At 43.4% G+C, this 18267-nt stretch overlaps 1 protein-coding gene across 3 annotated transcripts in view; it reads left to right on the forward strand.

The window, feature by feature from the left end:
- Positions 1-18267, forward strand: part of EPAS1 (endothelial PAS domain protein 1) — a 177249-nt gene that overhangs the window by 55126 nt on the left and 103856 nt on the right. The window contains exon 1 of one of the 3 annotated variants that reach the window (XM_053312148.1): positions 6189-6274. The exons of 1 other annotated variant lie outside the window; for it this stretch is intronic. In XM_053312148.1, the coding sequence (XP_053168123.1) occupies positions 6204-6274 (71 nt within the window). In that variant the 5' untranslated portion in view covers positions 6189-6203. Of the gene's footprint in view, positions 1-6188; positions 6275-10453; positions 10774-18267 lie in introns of those variants that run through there. One more of the 3 variants, XM_053312171.1, reaches the window with a different exon arrangement.

The following is an 18267-nucleotide window of genomic DNA, read 5'->3' on the forward strand; positions in this document are numbered from 1 at the left end:
GCTCCAGAAGGGGCTTTTATTATTGCGCAATATACCGATTGGTTTGAAGAGGAGAGAAGCCATTTCTGCTCTCATTCTGTTCTGAAAAAGAAATAATTTGACTGCAGAGCACAGTTATGGGCAAACAACTTCAGGCCGGCTGTGCAGCTGTTGCTGCTGATATGCAAATCAAGGCTGGCCTTGTTGCTGCTTTATAACTTGCTGCTTAGAACAGAATCTTCAGGTTAAAGACAAAGCATAACGTTGAAGAAGTTGTATATAACTCTGCTTAGAAATTAGGAGCAGGCCAATTAGGGCATTTTTGTGTATGTGAATGTGTGAATATGTGAGTTTGCTAATGCGAAAAATCAGGTGGACATTAAACAAATTTATTTATTTATTTATTTATTTATTTATTCGATTTCTATACCGCCCTTCCAAAAATGGCTCAGGGCGGTTTACACGGAGAAATAACAAACAAATGAACACTAGCTTTAATAATGGGAGAGTGGTTTGTGTAACTTTCTATATTTTAGGCAGTCACAGCATCAAGTTTGAGAATCTCTGCTGTACTGGCTGCTGCTGTTGATAGTACAGGTGGCCCTTCTTATCCACGGCCCCGGCAACCCCACTTTCGAGTATCTGTGGTTCGGTCATAGGAACCCATTTTCTTTATTTGCAGGGCAAAAATAGGGTTATTCTTTGCTGATCTGTGGTTCTTGGGTGGCCGGAAATGACTTCTGATGTTATTTCCTGCTGCCGTTTTGTAGTGCTGAGTCACTTTGTGGCTCTTTTCCATGCAAAAACAAAAAACAAACAAACAAAAAACCCCACCCTCAAAAAAGAAAAAGAAAGGAACAAAAACTGGAGGATTGAAGATTTGGGGCGGCCTTGCTGAAGAGCTGGAGAACAACATACTGTGTTTATTTGTTCTCCCCCCTGCTTTTGGGTGATGGTGGTGGGGTGATTTTCTGGACACTTCAGTATGTTTAGGAACCTAATCCTGATATCCCCATAGGGTTGAGATATCTTTATTTGTGGTCTCATTAACAGAGGAAATAGGCTGGAATGGAACTACTGTTAACTGCCTAGAGATGAAAGTTTGGGGCAGTGTACAGATTAGACAGGTAGATAGGTAGATAGACAGATGCATGCATACATACATACATACATACAGGATCCACATGGGGACAAACTTCCAAACACAGAAGATTACTAGATAGAATACAACACCTTCTATATAAGGTTATTCAGAAGTAGGTCCTACTGAGATAAATGGGATTTTCTGCTTTCGTCTTTTATCGAGTTCAACTTTTATAGAGTTGTGATTGAAAAAATGGTAGGTTTAGGAACCAGGATGAAATTTTGTTTTCCTGTTCTCATCATTCTTAAGCATCAAAATATTATTATTTTTAAAGGTCTGACTACATTTTCTGGCCTCTGACTGGAGCACTTCTTAAATTCTAGTGCTGAAGATTGTGCAGAATATCCATCAGCTGCCATTGAGCATTTGTGGTGTTTGTGAGAATTACATACAAAATATTTAATCAGATGTGGCTAAAATAGTCAATCATTCAGATGATTAATCTTAGATGTGCCTGTAGTGAATTGTGGTTTAAGTGCTGGCAGCTGGAACATTTAAACTATTGGAACATTTCCCAACCAGACACTTGGGAATGGCTGCTTTCTAGAATTTTAATAAAATACTCCATTCCTGCCTCCTTCCTCCTAAGTGAGGCAAATGTGTCTGTGGTCTATTCTAAACTGGCCAAGAGGATGCAGAAATGCAAAGTGCAGACACACTGATTTGCTACAGCTCTGTCAAAAGGACTGCTACAACTAGTATATAAAAAAATGTGGTTGACCAGTGTGTACCCAGTTCTGAGTGAATGATTAATAATAGTCATGGTAGAAAACAAATATTTATAAAACTCATCACATGGTTTTCTATCCAGCAGGCCTAGTCAACTGGTGAACCACCAAGTCAAACACAGTGAAGTATTACCCTGCTTACCAGGAACATGATTGGAATTCTATCAGCACATGGGGGACCACTGTGTCTGGCCACTGGGCTATAATTTGGCTTGGTGTGATTACAAGTTATGCAGTTAGCCCCTACTAACTGAGGGAAGTTGCACCTTTAAAGTGGTGGATCTCTTATATTAAGCAGGAGGAGAGCAACTGGCCCTGTCCAACTCCAGCACAGCATCCTTCTAGTGGCTGTTGCTGGTATCTACCTTATGAGTCTTGGGATAGGGAACCATTTTATTTTACTTATTTATTTTCTTATCTTTCTATGTAAACTGCTTTAAGAACATTTGTTCTTAAAGCCAGCAACCTGGATGGCTTTAAGAGGGGTTTGGATAACTTCATGGAGGAGAGGTCTATCATCGGTTACTAGTCGGAGGGCTAAAGGCCACCTCCAGCCTCAAAGGCAGGATGCCTCTGAGTACCAGTTGCAGGGGAGTAAAAGCAAGAGAGAGGGCATGCCCTCAACTCCTGCCTATGGGCTTCTCAGAGACATCTGGTGGGCCACTGTGTGAAACAGGATGCTGGGCTAGATGGGCCTTGGGCCTGATCCTGCAGAGCTGTCCTTATGTCCTTATGTTAAAAAGCAGTATATAAGTAGTAGTGGTAGCAAGGCTAGGTGTTTGTTTATTTTTAGAGCATGCATAACCTTGCATCTGGGCCCTGAGAAGGATGCTGGATGCTATCCCACAGGGGGACAGAACATGCCTGTGCTTTTTAAAAAAAAAAAATTAAACCTGAGCTTCCTCAGGAAGCTGAGTTCTGGAGCTATTATGAAATAATGTGTGCTTTTTGCAGTGTTGTGGAACAGCAGCACAAATGCAGTGCTGAATATAGACACATGGATTGTTTAGGTCTGTCTCCTTTCAGGAGTGTGGGAACAATGGAGCAAGGGGGGGATGACCATCCCTCAGCCACCAGGGTCTGGGAGGACTGCTAAGGCACGTCCTCAGCCAGGGCAGCCCTTTGTCCCCTCCCATACCCAGACAGAGAACAAAGCGCTCGCCAGCTGGGAGTGTGAGGCACGCCCCTCTCCTCGCCAGCCAGCATTTCATTGAACTGGCCCCATCCCCGGTATTGGCCACACACCCTGCACCTGACATTAGATGCAGGGGCGTGGCTTGGGGCTCATACAATTAGAAATCAAAAGGGATAGGGGAGCCGTCGGCAGGATTTTGTCCTCCAGCCACAACTAAACTCCCTATGCCCCATCTCCTTTGTGTGGCAAATGGTGTCTCTGCTCCTTAATTAACACAGTGAAGAACTCGCTCCTCACTCCATGAGCGTCTTGCGTTGCTCATGTGTGGAGTAGGATGGGAAGAGATCCAGCTAGAATCAGACCCAGACCCAGGCCCAGTGAGGTTGAGTGGAGGAAACTTTGGGGGAAACTGACCATGTAGAATTCTATATCTTATGAAAAGCGAAAGGTGAACATAGTAAAAAATGTGCTTTGGATTTCAGAAAAGCTGATTTTAGTCAGCTCAAAGTGCTAGATAGGATTCCATTGCTAGATAAATGGACGGAGATAGGAACCAAAAGTGGGTGAGAGTACTGAAGAAGGAGCTACTAAAGGCACAAGCACAAAAAATTATAATGAGAGAGAGAAGTAAGAATTTCTTTTTCTCCCCCCACCCGGCCCCCTAGTCAGGCTTCATCTCAAGGATTACTTTAAGAAGGCTGGAGACAAATTGGAATGGGTTCAGAGGGCAACAAAGATGGTTGGCGTCTGGAAAACAGCCCTGAGGAGGAAAATTGGTGATGGAAGTGGGTATGTTTTAGTGTGAGTAAAGAACTGAGGGGGACACAATAGCTAAAGGGCTATCTCGTAGAAAAGGCCAAAGACTTGTTTTCTGCTGCTTTAAAGAGCAGGACTAGAATTAATGGACTTAAGTTATGGAGTGTAGACTTCCTTTGAACTTTATAAGAAATTTCTTAACAATAGGAGCAGTCCAGCAATGGAACCAATTAGCGAGAGATGCCTTGATGTGCTCTCCTTCAGTGGGAGTGTTCAAGCACAGGCTGTAAAGCCAACTACTGGAGATTCCCTAGCTCTAGATTTCCTGCATTGAGAAAGGAATTGCATCTGATGGCCTACAAGGTGCCTTCCAATTCTATGATTCTGGCATCTTTTAGCTTACAGCACTTATAAGGGATGGAAATTTGGAATGTTTCAGAGAAGATTGGGAACCCTTTTTACTTTACTTAAAGAACTATTTTTCTAATATGGACTTTTCAGCAGGGTTTGAAATATAGTAATAACAGCAGGTTGGGTTGGGTAAAATCAAGTAGTAATGTGGAGTATATGTTTTGAATTATTATAGCAATGGTTTATATGTATAGTTAACGTGAACCGCGCAGATAGGCAAGCGGGAAGTCAATATTTACTTAATTAAATAAATGAATGTAATTTGAATGTAATTCTATTGTAAAAGCCAATAAATTTAAAATGCCAAAAAAAAAAGATTCTGTCATCTTTTTGCCCTCCAGCTTTCTCCAGTGGCCCTTTCCCGTTACCTTCCTTGCCATTCCTCTTTTCCTTAACCTACCACAACAAAGTGGGATGGGAGGCTTGTTCTGGTAATGCTTTCATTAGGTCCTGGATGCTCCCCAGCACCCAAAAATGTTGGGAACTCTGGGTAATGTTTTTCCCATGGTTTCCAGTGGCTGACATCCAACTTAAATTGCTCTTGAGCAGTCCTATTGAAATTAAATAGTCCTTTTAGACTACTTCCCGAGAAATAGTCTGCCAGATGTCAACCAGAGTATTTAATTTTGTCTGTGCTTATATTCTCTTACTCTCTTGTAGGAGCCAGTGCGTGCATACAACTTTAATAGTGGAAACTAATATAAATAAGTTTGCATCCATATGCAGTTTCTGGAGTTATCCTGTCCTGCTTTTATATCCCCTCTTGGGTCACAGTGAGCTGCTTGGTCTCCCATGGGACATAAGAGAGGGATAAAGTTCAGTCTGTCCTACATAACTAAACTTTGGGAGCTCTAAATGGACAACATGTGCACTAGGCATTGCCGAGTCTTTGGGAAAGCATTGACCTTTGAACTCCTTGCTGGATTATGAAAGGGTGGAAACCTTAAAAGCCTGATTTAGACACTACTGCTACAATATTGGCTAAAAGTATTCTGGTTTCCTTTTCCTGTTCACTAATGTCTTAAAAAAAAATCTTGAATATATTATTGGGAAATGCAGTGCTTTTAGGATTACTGGCTAACATACCGTACAAGGTTATGTCAGTTCAGTAACGCTGCATGCATGCAAGTTGTACAAGTAAGAAAAATTGTGCAAATTGATGTTACACAATTATAAGTCCATTGGAAACAATGAGTTTACTGTTGTGTAACATCACTTGCACTAATTTTGCATTTGCATAATTTGTGTAAATTCTGTGCACACACTGGACAGACATATCCTGACATAACCCCTGCTAACTGGGCAAAGAGGCACCTTTTACCATGGTGATTCTCTTTATTTAGCAGGTGGAGAGTAACTGGCCCTATCCACCCCCAGCACAGCACTTCCAGTGCCTGTTGCTGATGTCTATCTTATGTTTCTTTTTAGAAAGTGAGCCCTTTGGGGACAGGGTCTCATCTTATTTGTTTGTTATTTGTTTATGTAACGTAAACAGCAGGGGGAGCAGTCTCGCTGAAACTAACAACCAAAAAACCCAGCAACTTTTAGACGCCGGATATATGACGTCCTAGCTCTATATCGCAGTGATTAAATTCGCAACAAGGCATTGGAAATGTGAATGGCACCCTGCTGTCTGCATAGGGACTGCAGTGTCACAACGCAGCAAGTGTGGAAGCACATTTCCGAGAGACGACGTGACCCCGTGGCAGGTTCTCATCTGGAAAGCGCCCTGGAGGAACTTCAAAGGTTTTTGTTTTTTTTAATGTCTGGGTCTGGTCTGGGACTGGCCTCGTATCCTTTGGGGGCATAACAACATTCCTAATTATAGATCTCACTTTATGGTAGTTATTTAGGGCACAATCCTGGCAAGTGAGGACTTAAGTCCCATTAATCTAACCAAGAGCTAAGTACATTTTAAATCAGGCGTGCTACCGTCAGTGGGACTCAAAGTACTTAACTTTGTCTAGATGATGACTTAACTCTGATTATTATTATTTTTAAGGACAGTGGAGCCAGCACTACTTATTTTCCTTGCCACCAAGATTTTCTCATGCTCAGGTTTCATGATGAAAATTCTTCTCATGGGCATTTCATACCTCCTTATCACAGGACAATTTTAGGGTAGGTTTGGGGTCTTACCTTCACACCACATCATTTTAATTCTCCAGAGCAATGTATTTTTGACATCTTTGACATAGAGTGGGTTCACATGGCCACCGGCCTTTCTGGTGAGACCTAGCTTAACTCATTGGGGAGTTAACATCTATCAGGGCAGAGTCTTTTCTGTGATGGCACCCACACTTTGGAATAATTTCCCAAGTTACTTAGCTATTGTCATTTTAAAACTCCTGTTTAACACTTTTAATTGTCATTCTATTTAAATAAATATTCCTCAATTAATCCTATGAGTTTTACTCTATTTTAATTGATCAATCACTTGTGAATATGGGTGAAAATAATAGTTCTTTAGGAAGAAGCATACTCTCTTTGTTTTAGATGATGCAGATGATGCATATATGTTGCTGTAGTCCAAGAACTGGAAGGCCAAAGTTGTTCAGCCCTGTTCTACACAATCAAGCAACTTTTATTCCAGAGGCAAATGTGCTTTAAAAAATCAAGCTCCTGTGATTAGTTAAACCAATGATTTTTTTTCCACTTCAGCAAAATCTGCTAGAATGCACCTGTGTTGTGTATCTTTCTAAACTGGGGAAGGCAAACCCCTTGAGACCAACAGCAATGTAGAGTTATTCCCAGTTTTTAATTACTTTCAGATGTTAATTAAAAGGTAATGTGTTTTCTCCTGGGCATATGCTGTAGAGGTTGTGTTTTAATTACTCATCTAAAATAGAAAATCTCTCTCTCCCCTCCCTCCCCCAGTGGAAGTATATTTATTCCACTGAAATCTGAATAGTGTTTGAATTTGAGACTGCATGCACATGATATAAATTTAAGTTCCATTTCCCACCAGAGTTCAGAAAGGTTTCCTTGAATTAAGTTTTATAACCTAGGACAGTAATCTTCACTATTTTTCAAGTGGGGAAAAAAACCCCTTCAATGTGTGAGCCACCCCCCCCCCCCCCGCCCGCCCGCCACTGTGCTAATCTCGGCATAGTCCTGGGCTTTTTCTCTGTGCTGTGAGGACCCTTTACGAGAAAGGGAGCCCTCTCCTAAGAGCACTTGGAGGAAAGCACTTGGAAGAGCTATACTTCCCTGCACTGTGCATGTCCTCCAAGATGGCGCATGGCTTCCAAGATGGCTAAAGAAGCCTCTATTTCCCTTTTAAAGAAAGCTCACCCCTGCATTGGGAAAGCACAGCACTGTGCAGTGAGAATGATTGTCTACACATGGTACTGGGGGAGAGTTTTCAGCTTTGGTGGAGCTTCACACAGGTACAAGAAACAATTAGGGAGCATACTTAGGGTTGGAACCACCACTGGCTCCCAGGTCTTACAATGAAGAACACAGACCTAGGGAATAAGGTTCATTTCAAAGGGACCTTTCACAGTATTGTAATTTCGGCCAAATACCAGCTTCCAGAAATGTCTGCTGCTAATCTGCTTAAGCTCATAATAGTCACTTGTACCTTTAAGAAAAGTATCAGCTTTTGTAAAGCTTCCCTGGCTGGTCACTTAGAGGCAACTTGCCACAGGCAACCAAACAAATGGCTATTATCAAAGCTCTCGACTCAGCCAACATACAGCATCTCTCCTGTGAAAGCAGCAAAAACAGAAATGGTAAATGCTCCGATCAAACCTTAGCTTTCTCAAGGTAATTTGGAGCTTACCTCTATTTCCAGAGTTTGCATAATCTCGCTATATTTGATGCATTAAATATATTTCTTACTATGCACTCTCTTTAATCTTGATACCTTTGTGCAATTCAATTGAGATTCCTTTTTAAATCATGTTTTAATCAATATGTCTGTGCTCTCCTGCACATCAGAAATCTGTAAGTGGTGCGGAAAGTTGTAAACTGCGCATATACAGCAATATCAGCAATGTCTGGAAGAGCAAAATGGAAGAATGGCAGGTTTTTGTTGGTGCCACTCTGCAAACAAAATCAGCTTGTTCAAAAACCCAAAATCTAGGCAGAAATTTTATTTATTTATTCTATTCATTCGATTTCTATACTGCCCTTCCAAAAATGGCTCAGGGCGGTTTACACAGAGAAATAATTAAAAAAAATATATGGATCTCTGTCCCCAAAGGGCTCACAACCTAAAAAGAAACAACAGATAGACACCAGCAACAGTCACTGGAGCTACTGTGCTAGATGTGGATAGGGCCAGTTACTCTCCCCCTGCTAAATAAAGAGAATCAACATGTTAAAAGGTGCCTCTTTGCCCAGTTAGTAGGGGTGTTTTTTTTTAGGGGGAGAATTTTATAAGCATCTCTAGCTAATCCACAGAATGCAGTCATATTCCTGGGGTGAATTTCTCATTTGCTACCTAATTATTGTAATAGAAAGGAACTATTCCTCCACATCAGAATTGAATTGGGAATGTGATGAAATGGTGCAGGACTACTTTTATGCAATTGGGTTTAGAAATCTCTGAGACCCAAAGGATAAGACCACCTAAAAAATAGACTGGGTTATTAGGAAAGTCTGTAATAGACTGGGTTGTGAAGTACAGTTCTGGGAAAGAACTGGGTTTTCAGAGCTGAACAGCTGTATATATTAAGGCTTAGGGTTAGCCTAACCCAGGCTAGAAAAGCCCAGCCTGGGTTAGGCTGCGAGCAAGAGCCATCAGAATTGGACTCAATTCTGGCGGGGCAGTGCCATCTAACCCGGCTTTTTAGCCCGGCTGTTAGCTGAGGTTAAGGGAGTGAGTGTTCCCTTAACTGGGGCTTGCTTCCTGTGTGTGAGCTCGGGCTGCTTCCAGCCCAGCTGCACACAGAGATGGGTGCCTAGAGTGGCTGTCTGCTGGGGAATCCCCCAATGCACTGTGCTCAGTGCATGGTGGGATGTCTGGAGGCCAGGATGCATCATCCTGGCCTTTGGAGCTCTGAGCTGTGGCATGTAGTGTGGATCGTCTGGGAGCACGATCCGTGCACCCAGGAACACACGAATATTCATCTAGGGGAGAGGTGAGTTTAACCAGCTTTCCCACCACTCTGCCTGCCCAGTCGTGTGAATTACTTCATTATGTGTAAAGTAACTAAGTGCTGTGAGAAGTTCACATCTTCAGCTTTGTTACCAAGCAAGATTTCAGCCCTACAAAACAAACCTCAGTAAACATCTTTAAATAAATATCCTTCTTGTTTTGTTTTGAAGTACATCTGACTGAGTGATTTCTGTACCAAACCCTCATCACATCTGCAAAGCCGTGTTATCAGGATAAAGAAACCAAACTAGTTACAAGGGCTTCATCATTTATTGGTGGCAGCAGAAATATAAGTAAAGTAAAGCTTATACAAGCCAAAGTAATATCTAAGGTGAAAAACAACTGAAAATAAAGTTTACACACACTTCTGACTCATACCAAATGCCACAGGGAAAGGGCAGGTGCACACTGGGTCCAGAGCTGGTGTGTCCGTCCATTTGCCCCACTTTCTGATCTCTGTGCTGTTGCAGGAGCATCAAACCATGGTGAACTGAATTTGATTTGCTGTCCTTTTTTTTTGAAGGAGACCAATTCCTGTCAAGTTCCTGCAATATTGTAGCTCAAGTCAGGCCTTTAGAACTCGATCGTCCGTGGACAATTCTGCTAATCTGTGCAAGAAAGCCAGTTATTTGTGGTGTTGTTCTTTTCTCAGATTTTTTTTTTTAATTGGATGGTTAATCTCATAACCATTTTTCACAAGTTAATATTTAAAATACTATTGTTAAGATTGGGCTTGAGAAAGACCAGATGCCAGGGAGCCATAGCACTTAGAAATTTTACTGTGATGCCTAGACTAGGATATTCAGAGGTAGAGTTACTTCATTTAATAACATCCTTATTTTCCCCAGGCAGCCGTAGACTCATTCAGACGTTACAAAGCATAGTGGCATTCACTGTTACAGCTGTGAAAGCGGGGAAGAAGTCCTGCCCTGCCACTGTCACTCATCCAGTCCTGCGGGGCGTTCATGGTTACAGTGCCATTTGTGTGAAGGGAAGCGCTGTATCTGCATTAGCTGGTGTTTCTGTGAGCAGCTGCTTGGGCAATCCGGCCTGCTGTTCATGGAAGCACCCAGCCATCACAGTTACAGCACTTCTGTCTTCTGTCTTCACACAAATGGTGCTGTAACCACGAGCGCCCAGCAGGAGGGGGTGAGTGACAGGGGCAGGGCGGGACTTCCTCCCTTTTGTCAGTTGTAACTGTGAGCACTGCTGTGCTGAGTAACATGCTGGTCTTGACCTTTAAAGCTCTACACGGCTTGGGGCCGGGGTAGTTGTTGGACCGCATTCGGCCATGTGAATCTGCCAGGGCCCTCGGTTCATCGACTCAGGCCCTGCTCATGGCCTCACTGCTAATAGAGATCTGGTTGGCGGGGACTAGAGACAGGGCCTTTTTGGTGGTGGCCCCTTGGCTGTGGAACACTTTCCCCGAGGAGCTTCGCCATGCTCCCTCCTTCAGTGTTTTTTAAAAACAGCAGAACAGACATCTTTTAAAAGAAGCTTTTTCATGTTTTAACTGGTAGGTTCTTTAGTTTTTATAGTTCTCAGTTTGGGGCTTTTTATTAACAACTTTTAATTTGAAACTTTTTGAAAAAATGTGATTTTAAATGTGGTTTATTAATCTTTTATTTTACATTGTACCTACTTTTATTAATGCTGTGAGCTGCCCTGAGCAGTAGTGTACTGGAGGGGTGGGGCATAAATATTTTAAATAAATAAATACACATATCAAATACGTTTTCATGATTTTCAGTTTTTAGCTTTTAAAATAACTTTTAATTTGAACTTAATAATTACTGTGGTTTTTAACCTGACTTTTAACTTGTTTACTCAATTGGGTTAATTTTATTATTTTTATTGTATATTGTATCTCTTGTATTGTTGTGCGCCGCCCTGAGCAGTAGGAGGGAAGGGGTATAAATATTTTAAATAAATCAATAATGGATCTGAACAAGCCTTCTGTTTCTGTATGATTTTTGTAAAAAGGATAAAGAGAAGCCCATTTATCCTCCCCCTCTAAAATGCCCATCACTAAGTCTGGTAATTTTGTCAAGTGGCCACTGTCTGGCTCCCAAATTTTTGGACTGGCTCCTAGATCCAAAGAAAATGTATCCAGGCCTGTATTAAGAGGTGCTATTGGGTTTGTAATACGCACTCACTCACTCACTCACTCGATAAAATATTGTTTAAATTGTCAGGGTCTGTATTAAGAGATGCTGTTGGGTTTTGAACTGCACCAAGCCCACAGGCATACACTCTATACAATATTATTTAAAATGCACAATCTTCCAGAAGCTTTTGAGGAGATACAAGAGAACTCTGCTTCCATGCAGTTGCCATCACGTGCTGCATAAACCGAGATTACGTTGAACAATATATTCTGAAAAAGTAACTTAATTGACCATTTGTCCGTGTTGAGCAAGAGCAAGCGCTGGAGCTGCTTTAAAACAAATTGTGAGGTCCCTTTTGTCTGCTGTGCTAGATAATGAAATAAAAAGCTAAATTATCTCCAACTAAAAGTAATTTGCAGACGAGCAGTGATAAAAATACAACAGCAGAGCTTGCCATTAGCAGTTGAAGCCAATAATATTCTCCAAGTGCATAGAACTCACTCTTGTCATGTTTGTGTGTATGCTTTTAAAATCAAGGCCACTTTCTAGCATGAGTTTGGTAGAGTAAAATATTATCTTTAAAGAATAATAATTTTTCTTTAAAAAGAGGAAACTTCCTATGTTTCTGGGCTATTATTAGCCTTTTGTTGCAGAGTTTGTGTTGCCAAAGGGTGTGTGGTCAATAGGGATGTGAACCCAGAGGTGCTCTTACTCCTGAACTTTGGGGCCGAAGTCCAGGGCCTCCACAGCCTCTGGGCCCTCCCGAATCCTCTTTAGTCTGTCCTGGGTGGTGTGGTCGCCCGGCCGAGCATGATGATGCTTAATTTGCAGGGGAGGGAGGCCTCCAAAGGCCTTTAGGTCCAGGCTCCAAAATTACCTAGGGGCACCTCTGTGTACACCAAATTGCTTTGGTGCACATCCAAGGGCGGCGAGGGGTTCCCTTAAGGGGAGGTGGGCAGGTCCCAACCTGCCCGCCCTGCAAGCCCCTCCCGCCCTGCCCTGGTGCTGTTGCAACAGAAGTACCTCTGTGCAAGTGGCAGCTTGTGCCGCTTGCTCCTTTAAAACGCCGCACTGCAGTGATGGAATGTGTGTGTCCCCCCCCCCGGCATGGCGTTGGCACATGCGTCAATGTCATTTACATGCTAACCATGCACAAGGGATACCAAGAGACACATCCCTTCACCGTGGTGCGGCATTTCAGAGGAGCAAGTGGCACAAGCTGCCACTTGTACAGAGGTATTTCTGTTGCAACAGCGCCATGGTGGGGCAGTGGGAACTTGGAGGATGGGCAGGAACTTGGAGGACCTGCCCGCCTCCTCTTAAGGGAACCCCGCGCCCCGTGCCAAAATGTTTTCGGTGCCAAGGAGCAAGCATGTTTCGGAGCCTCTCCAAAGAGATGCCAAAATGCTTTGGGCTCATCCCTAGTAGTCAATCTGAGGTAATGAAATTAGTAACTCATAATTAATTTAAAACATGCTGAAGCCTAAAATGAGGCATGTGTGCATTAATGAGGCAAGGGGCAGGGTTCCCCGTCCCTTATGCCAGGGCTGCATAACTTTGGCCCTCCAGCGGTTGTTGGACTACAACTCCCATCATTCCCAGCCACAGTGGCCAATAGTCAGGGATGATGGGAGTTGTAGTCCAACATCTGTATGAGGGCTGAAGTTGTGCAGCCCTGCCCTATGCTATGCTTGTGCAATTTCCCCCCACCCCTGTGTGGTTTCTGCCCTCTTCACTGTTACTGTTGGATAGACCAGTTCAACAAACGTCAGGAAAGACTCTAGGTCAATTAGTCTGAGGGAGCAAAGGGGGAGCAAAGAACATTATTAGGGAAGTGAGAATTTTGCTATACTTGAAATACTGACAGAGGTAAGGTAATTAAGGTAATGAAAGGGTCTCTTACCTACCTGACTGCACAGAATCCTAAAGCTTGTCTGGGGTAGAGTAGTGAGTAAATGAGGGCTTCTTTAAACCATGGAGGCCTTTGAAAATAATTAATGCAAGGCAATTGACTGTATGGTCTGATACTTTGCTGTAATCTCTAGTCTGGTGGATGGGGCAATGAAAGAGGGATGGGAAATATTTGGTGGCAGCACCCACTACCCCTTGCTACCCCTTGGAGTCATCTCTGCCAAAAGGAAAGATTTAACTGATTAATTAAGAAAGAATGCCAGGTTTCCTTGCAGCTATAAGTTTGAGAAATATGAAAATCCACTTTGTACTCCCTGGGACTCTTTTGAGCTTGTAGCTTGGCAGCTCCTATCCTGTACTTGCCAGCTCCCAAATGTCAAGGACAGTCAGTGTTGCCTTTTATCGTGGTCTGCTGAAGAAGAAGCTGGAGAATGCTGTCCTTTGCTACTTTCCCAGTTATGTGTTTGTTTGTTATATATGAATCTGTCTTGTATGGAGTCAGACCATTGGTCCATCTAGTTCAGTATTGTCTACACTGACTGGCAGCAGCTCTTCAGGGTTTCAGACCAAGGGTCCCTTGCCCAGTGTCATCAGCGGCCCCTGTCCAGCCTGCCTTGGGTGGCCCCCACAATGCCCTCTGTAGGAATGTGCACAGAATGTGGAAGCGTGGTCCAATGCCTGGGGGGTGTTGCTTTAAGGGCGGGGGGTTGTACTTACCCCTCCCACCGCTTTTCCCCCTCCGGCACTCCAGTTTTTAGGGAAATCTTCGAGGCGGCAGCATTCCTCCCTGCCACCCCTGCCTCCTTGTTGCCTGCTAAAAGCGGAAGTAACTTCCATGCATGTGCCCGCACACGCCATCGCGCACGTCAGCCAAGTGTTCACATGTTTTCTAAAAGCCATGATGGAGACCGAGGAGCGAATAGCCACCAGGAGAGCATTCCAGAGTCTGGGGGTAGCAACAGAGAAGGCCCTGTCCCGCATGCACAACAACCGAGCCTCCCTCATTGTCGGCACCTGGAGCAGAGCCCCCTCAGATGACCTCGTCAAGCGGACAGCAACCCTTGGGAGCAGGCGGTCCCTCAAGTATCCTGGGCCCAAACCGTTAAGGGCTTTAAAGGTCAAAACCAGCACCTTGAATTGGACCCGGAAACAAACTGGTAGCCAGTGCAGCTCTTTCAAAATGGGTGTGATGTGATCCCACCAGGCAGCTCCAGATAAAACCCTAGCTGCCGCATTTTGCACTAGCTGCAGTTTCTGGATATTCTTCAAGGGCAGCCCCACGTAGAGCACATTACAGTAATCCAGCCGCGATGTGACTAAGGCATGGGTAACTGTGGCCAGATCTGCCTTCTCGAGAAAGTGACACAGCTGGCGCACTAGCCGAAGCCGTGCAAAGGCACCCCTGGCCACAGTTGAAAGCCTTTTGCATGCAAAGCAGATGCTCTGCCACCGAGCTTTGGCCCCTCCACTGTATCATGCTGTGTACTTCATAATGAAGTCACAATGCACCTAGAGAACCTCATCAAGATATTATATGAAAGTACAGAGTCCTGTTACTCCAGAGAAATGCAATGGATAAAACTTCTTTGGAACAAATACTTAGCACCTCTCCCAAGGGTGATATTCCTCCATGAATATGTTTACTTCCCCATTGGAGCAAATGGCTGCCATTCACTCCTATGGGTTGAAAGAGACGTTGCACTGTTCTTAAATAGTGTGACCTTTGGTAGACTGAGACTCCATAGGGTGGAAGCCACAGTGAATAGAGTGAATAGAAAACACATGCAGTGAATAGAACATGCACTTCCTAGGAGCATTTTTAGATGGCAGTTTATTCAGATGGCAGTTGTAGTGAGAGATTTTCTGGGGCATCCAGATGTCAAAAGACATAGCGCGATTTCCTACTGCCTTCTGCTGGCCATTTGCTGACAAGCCATGAAAAACCCATCACTTTTACATACTACTACTTTAAAAGTAGTCATTAAAAAGGATGGGTTTTTCATGGGTTGTTGGGAAATAGCCAGCAGAGAGCACTACAAAATTGTGCAGCATCTTTTGAGGTCATCTGGATGCCCTGGAAAATTGCTATCTGAAATGCCCTAGGGCTGCGATCCTGAACATAGTAGGTAGCATTAAAAACAACAACAACATGCTTGCTCAATTGCATTTGTGCAAGAAATTCCCTCCCGCCCCTCTTCCCTGCTGCAATCTGGCTCTCAAGTAATTTTATTAGTTTAATGCAGCCAATTATCTAGTGTAGCAAGATGGCTTCCATTAATGCCACCTGATTATTAGTTTTATGTAAGCATTGTGTTTTGTAATGCTGTGTTGTGGTTGTTCTCTTGCCTTCCATACTTGACTTTTTGTCTTGCATGTCCAGACAATATGCTTCCCAGATTGTTGCGTTCCTGTATTTTCCCCAGTGTATTCCCCGCAATTGCTGTTTGTATTGATTTTGAGAGCTTCTAACACACGTGCAGCACAAGCTTTAAGGTGTGAACTGATGTAGCATATCACCAGGTTTTGTAGGCTTGGTTTTTGATGTGGTTGGTGATGGTGCATAATCCCATATCTCTTCATTGTCTGCCCTGTCCCCCTCTTTTCTGCTTTTCTTTGCTGTGGAATTCTTGGAGAAACCTTTTAGAAACCATTTGGAGGATACTTTTCCAGACTATATGATTAAAAGAGGGATGCATCAACATGGTGCCCATCTGGACATCTCTTGCACATATCCTGATGTCATCTTAGTGCATCCCTTTATCACCAAGGGCAGTTTCTCTGAAGCACCAGTCTGCACATGGTCCAAATAGCAGTTTACATTAGTATTTGGACCACACATAGAATGGTGGTTCAGATGAACCACATCCCCACATGCCGTAAGGGAGCATGCCAGGATATTGAGGACACTCACAAAAGACATTAGGATGGATGTATTCTCAGTTCATCCCCTTTTAATCATATGGGCCAAAGAGTATCATCTTCCTTGGGGCGGGCTGTAACTCAGTGGTAGAGCATCTGCTTTGCATGCAGAAGGTCCTGGGTTCTCTCCCTGGCATCTCCAGGTAGGGCTGGGAGAGACTCTCCTGCCCATAACCTTGGAGAGTCACTGCTGGTCAGTGTACTGCAGACAACACTGAGCCAGATTATACTGAGACTATATGGATTATACTGGACTCGGTATAAGGCAGCTTGCTGTGTTCCTGTCTGAACTGGTCCTTTGTTAGTTAGGGTTAAGTGGGCAAAGCCATGTCAGTTTCATGACAGGGTGAGCACTGGGTTAGGACAATGCCACTGGCACAGAGAGGGCTGCCTTCTAGTGATACAGAGAGGGGGCTGCACCCACCATCAGTCATGGCAACCTCTCCCTTTTGGATTTCTTATGGTTCTAAAAGGGAAATAAAATTTGATGACTGTGTGCTGTTGTTCCACAATAGTCTGCACAAATAGCCTTTTGGGGAGGGAAAAACCCCTCACCTCTCTCCTACTTTGGAAGAGCAGCATTCATGTCAGTAGCAGGGATGGGGTGGATCAGATGCTACCTTGGAACATAGCCACCTTGACTAGTAGCCGTTGATAGGCGTATCCTCCAGTAATTTATCTAATCCCCTTTTAAAACCATCCAGGCTAGTGGCCATCATCACATCTTGTTGGGGTTCAATTAATGTCCTTTCCACTACTTAATGCGTGGAGTTACTGTTGAGCAGTAGCACGAGTATAGTGTTAGAAAACACTTCCCTTGCTTTTTCTGTTGTTCTCATCTGGAAGCATCCTTAATATCCCTCAGATTAACATCCCTCATATCTTGGCATAATGTTGCTGTAGACGGCTCTGAGTGTTGCCTATTGCCATTTGTGTCATTCTTGTATTTTTCAACTGCTACTGTGTGGGCAGCAGCGATATAGGAAGATGCTGAAAGGCATCATCTCATACTGTGTGGGAGATGGCAATGGTAAACCCCTCCTGTATTCTACCAAAGACAACCACAGGGCCCTGTGGGCACCCGGAGTTGACACCAACTCAACGGTGCAACTTCACCTTTCACTATGTTTTCCAGAGTGGGCTCTTCTCCCCTTTTGTGAAAGGAAGTGGTTAGGAAGGCCAAAACCAACTAAGTTAAAGATGATATTTGTATTTGTATTTCAGTTTGTCTTGTAGTTCTTACTGATCACCAAAATGGATTCAGCTTTTGAAATTATCTGCAAAAAATAAACATAGTGATGAGATGGTTACTAGATATAACAGGCCATTGGATATCAAACCCAATCCACAACTTTGAACTGTTCTTGGATTTATCTACAATTAGAAGATAAAGAGGCTGACATCCAAGTTCTTTGGCTTGTTCATTTGGGAAGATAGATGTTGATGATGTTGATGTTGATGTTGATGATGATGATGATGATGATACACTTTGTTAACTGCTGCATAACGAATTGTTCTCTGGGTGGCTCACAACACATTAAAACATCCAATAAAAACACATCAAATCACAACACACCAAAAACGGGGGGGGGGACCAATACAAAACAATGTAAAAACATGTTTTGTTTTGTTTTAAAATCAATTTTTAAAAGTCTGAGTGAACAGAAAGGTTCACAGAACAGAACAGAAAGAAAGGAGAACAGAAAAGAGAACAGAATAGAAAGAAACAGAACAGAACAGAAAGGAGAATAGAACAGAAAGAAACACCTGGCATCTGAAAGAACAAAGTGATGGTGCCAGGCGAACCTCACTGGGGAGGCTGTTCTATAAACGGAGTGCAACCACCAAAAATGCCCTCTCCCTAGTAGCACCCGCCTCACCTCGTTTGGCATGGACACTTCCAAATATTTGGGCTTATGTGAATGGGCAAAGATCCGTGCTGATGTTAAAGTGAAAATGGTGGAAACATCAGTGTGGGAAGCTGATTAAAATATTTGAAAAGCACCGTCAAATCTTCTTGAGAAACATCTGTCTATAAAAGTCAAAAGTGGATGTGGCCATAGCTTAGTGGT

This window comes from Hemicordylus capensis, chromosome 1, assembly GCF_027244095.1.
Source record: "Hemicordylus capensis ecotype Gifberg chromosome 1, rHemCap1.1.pri, whole genome shotgun sequence".
NCBI lineage: Eukaryota > Metazoa > Chordata > Lepidosauria > Squamata > Cordylidae > Hemicordylus > Hemicordylus capensis.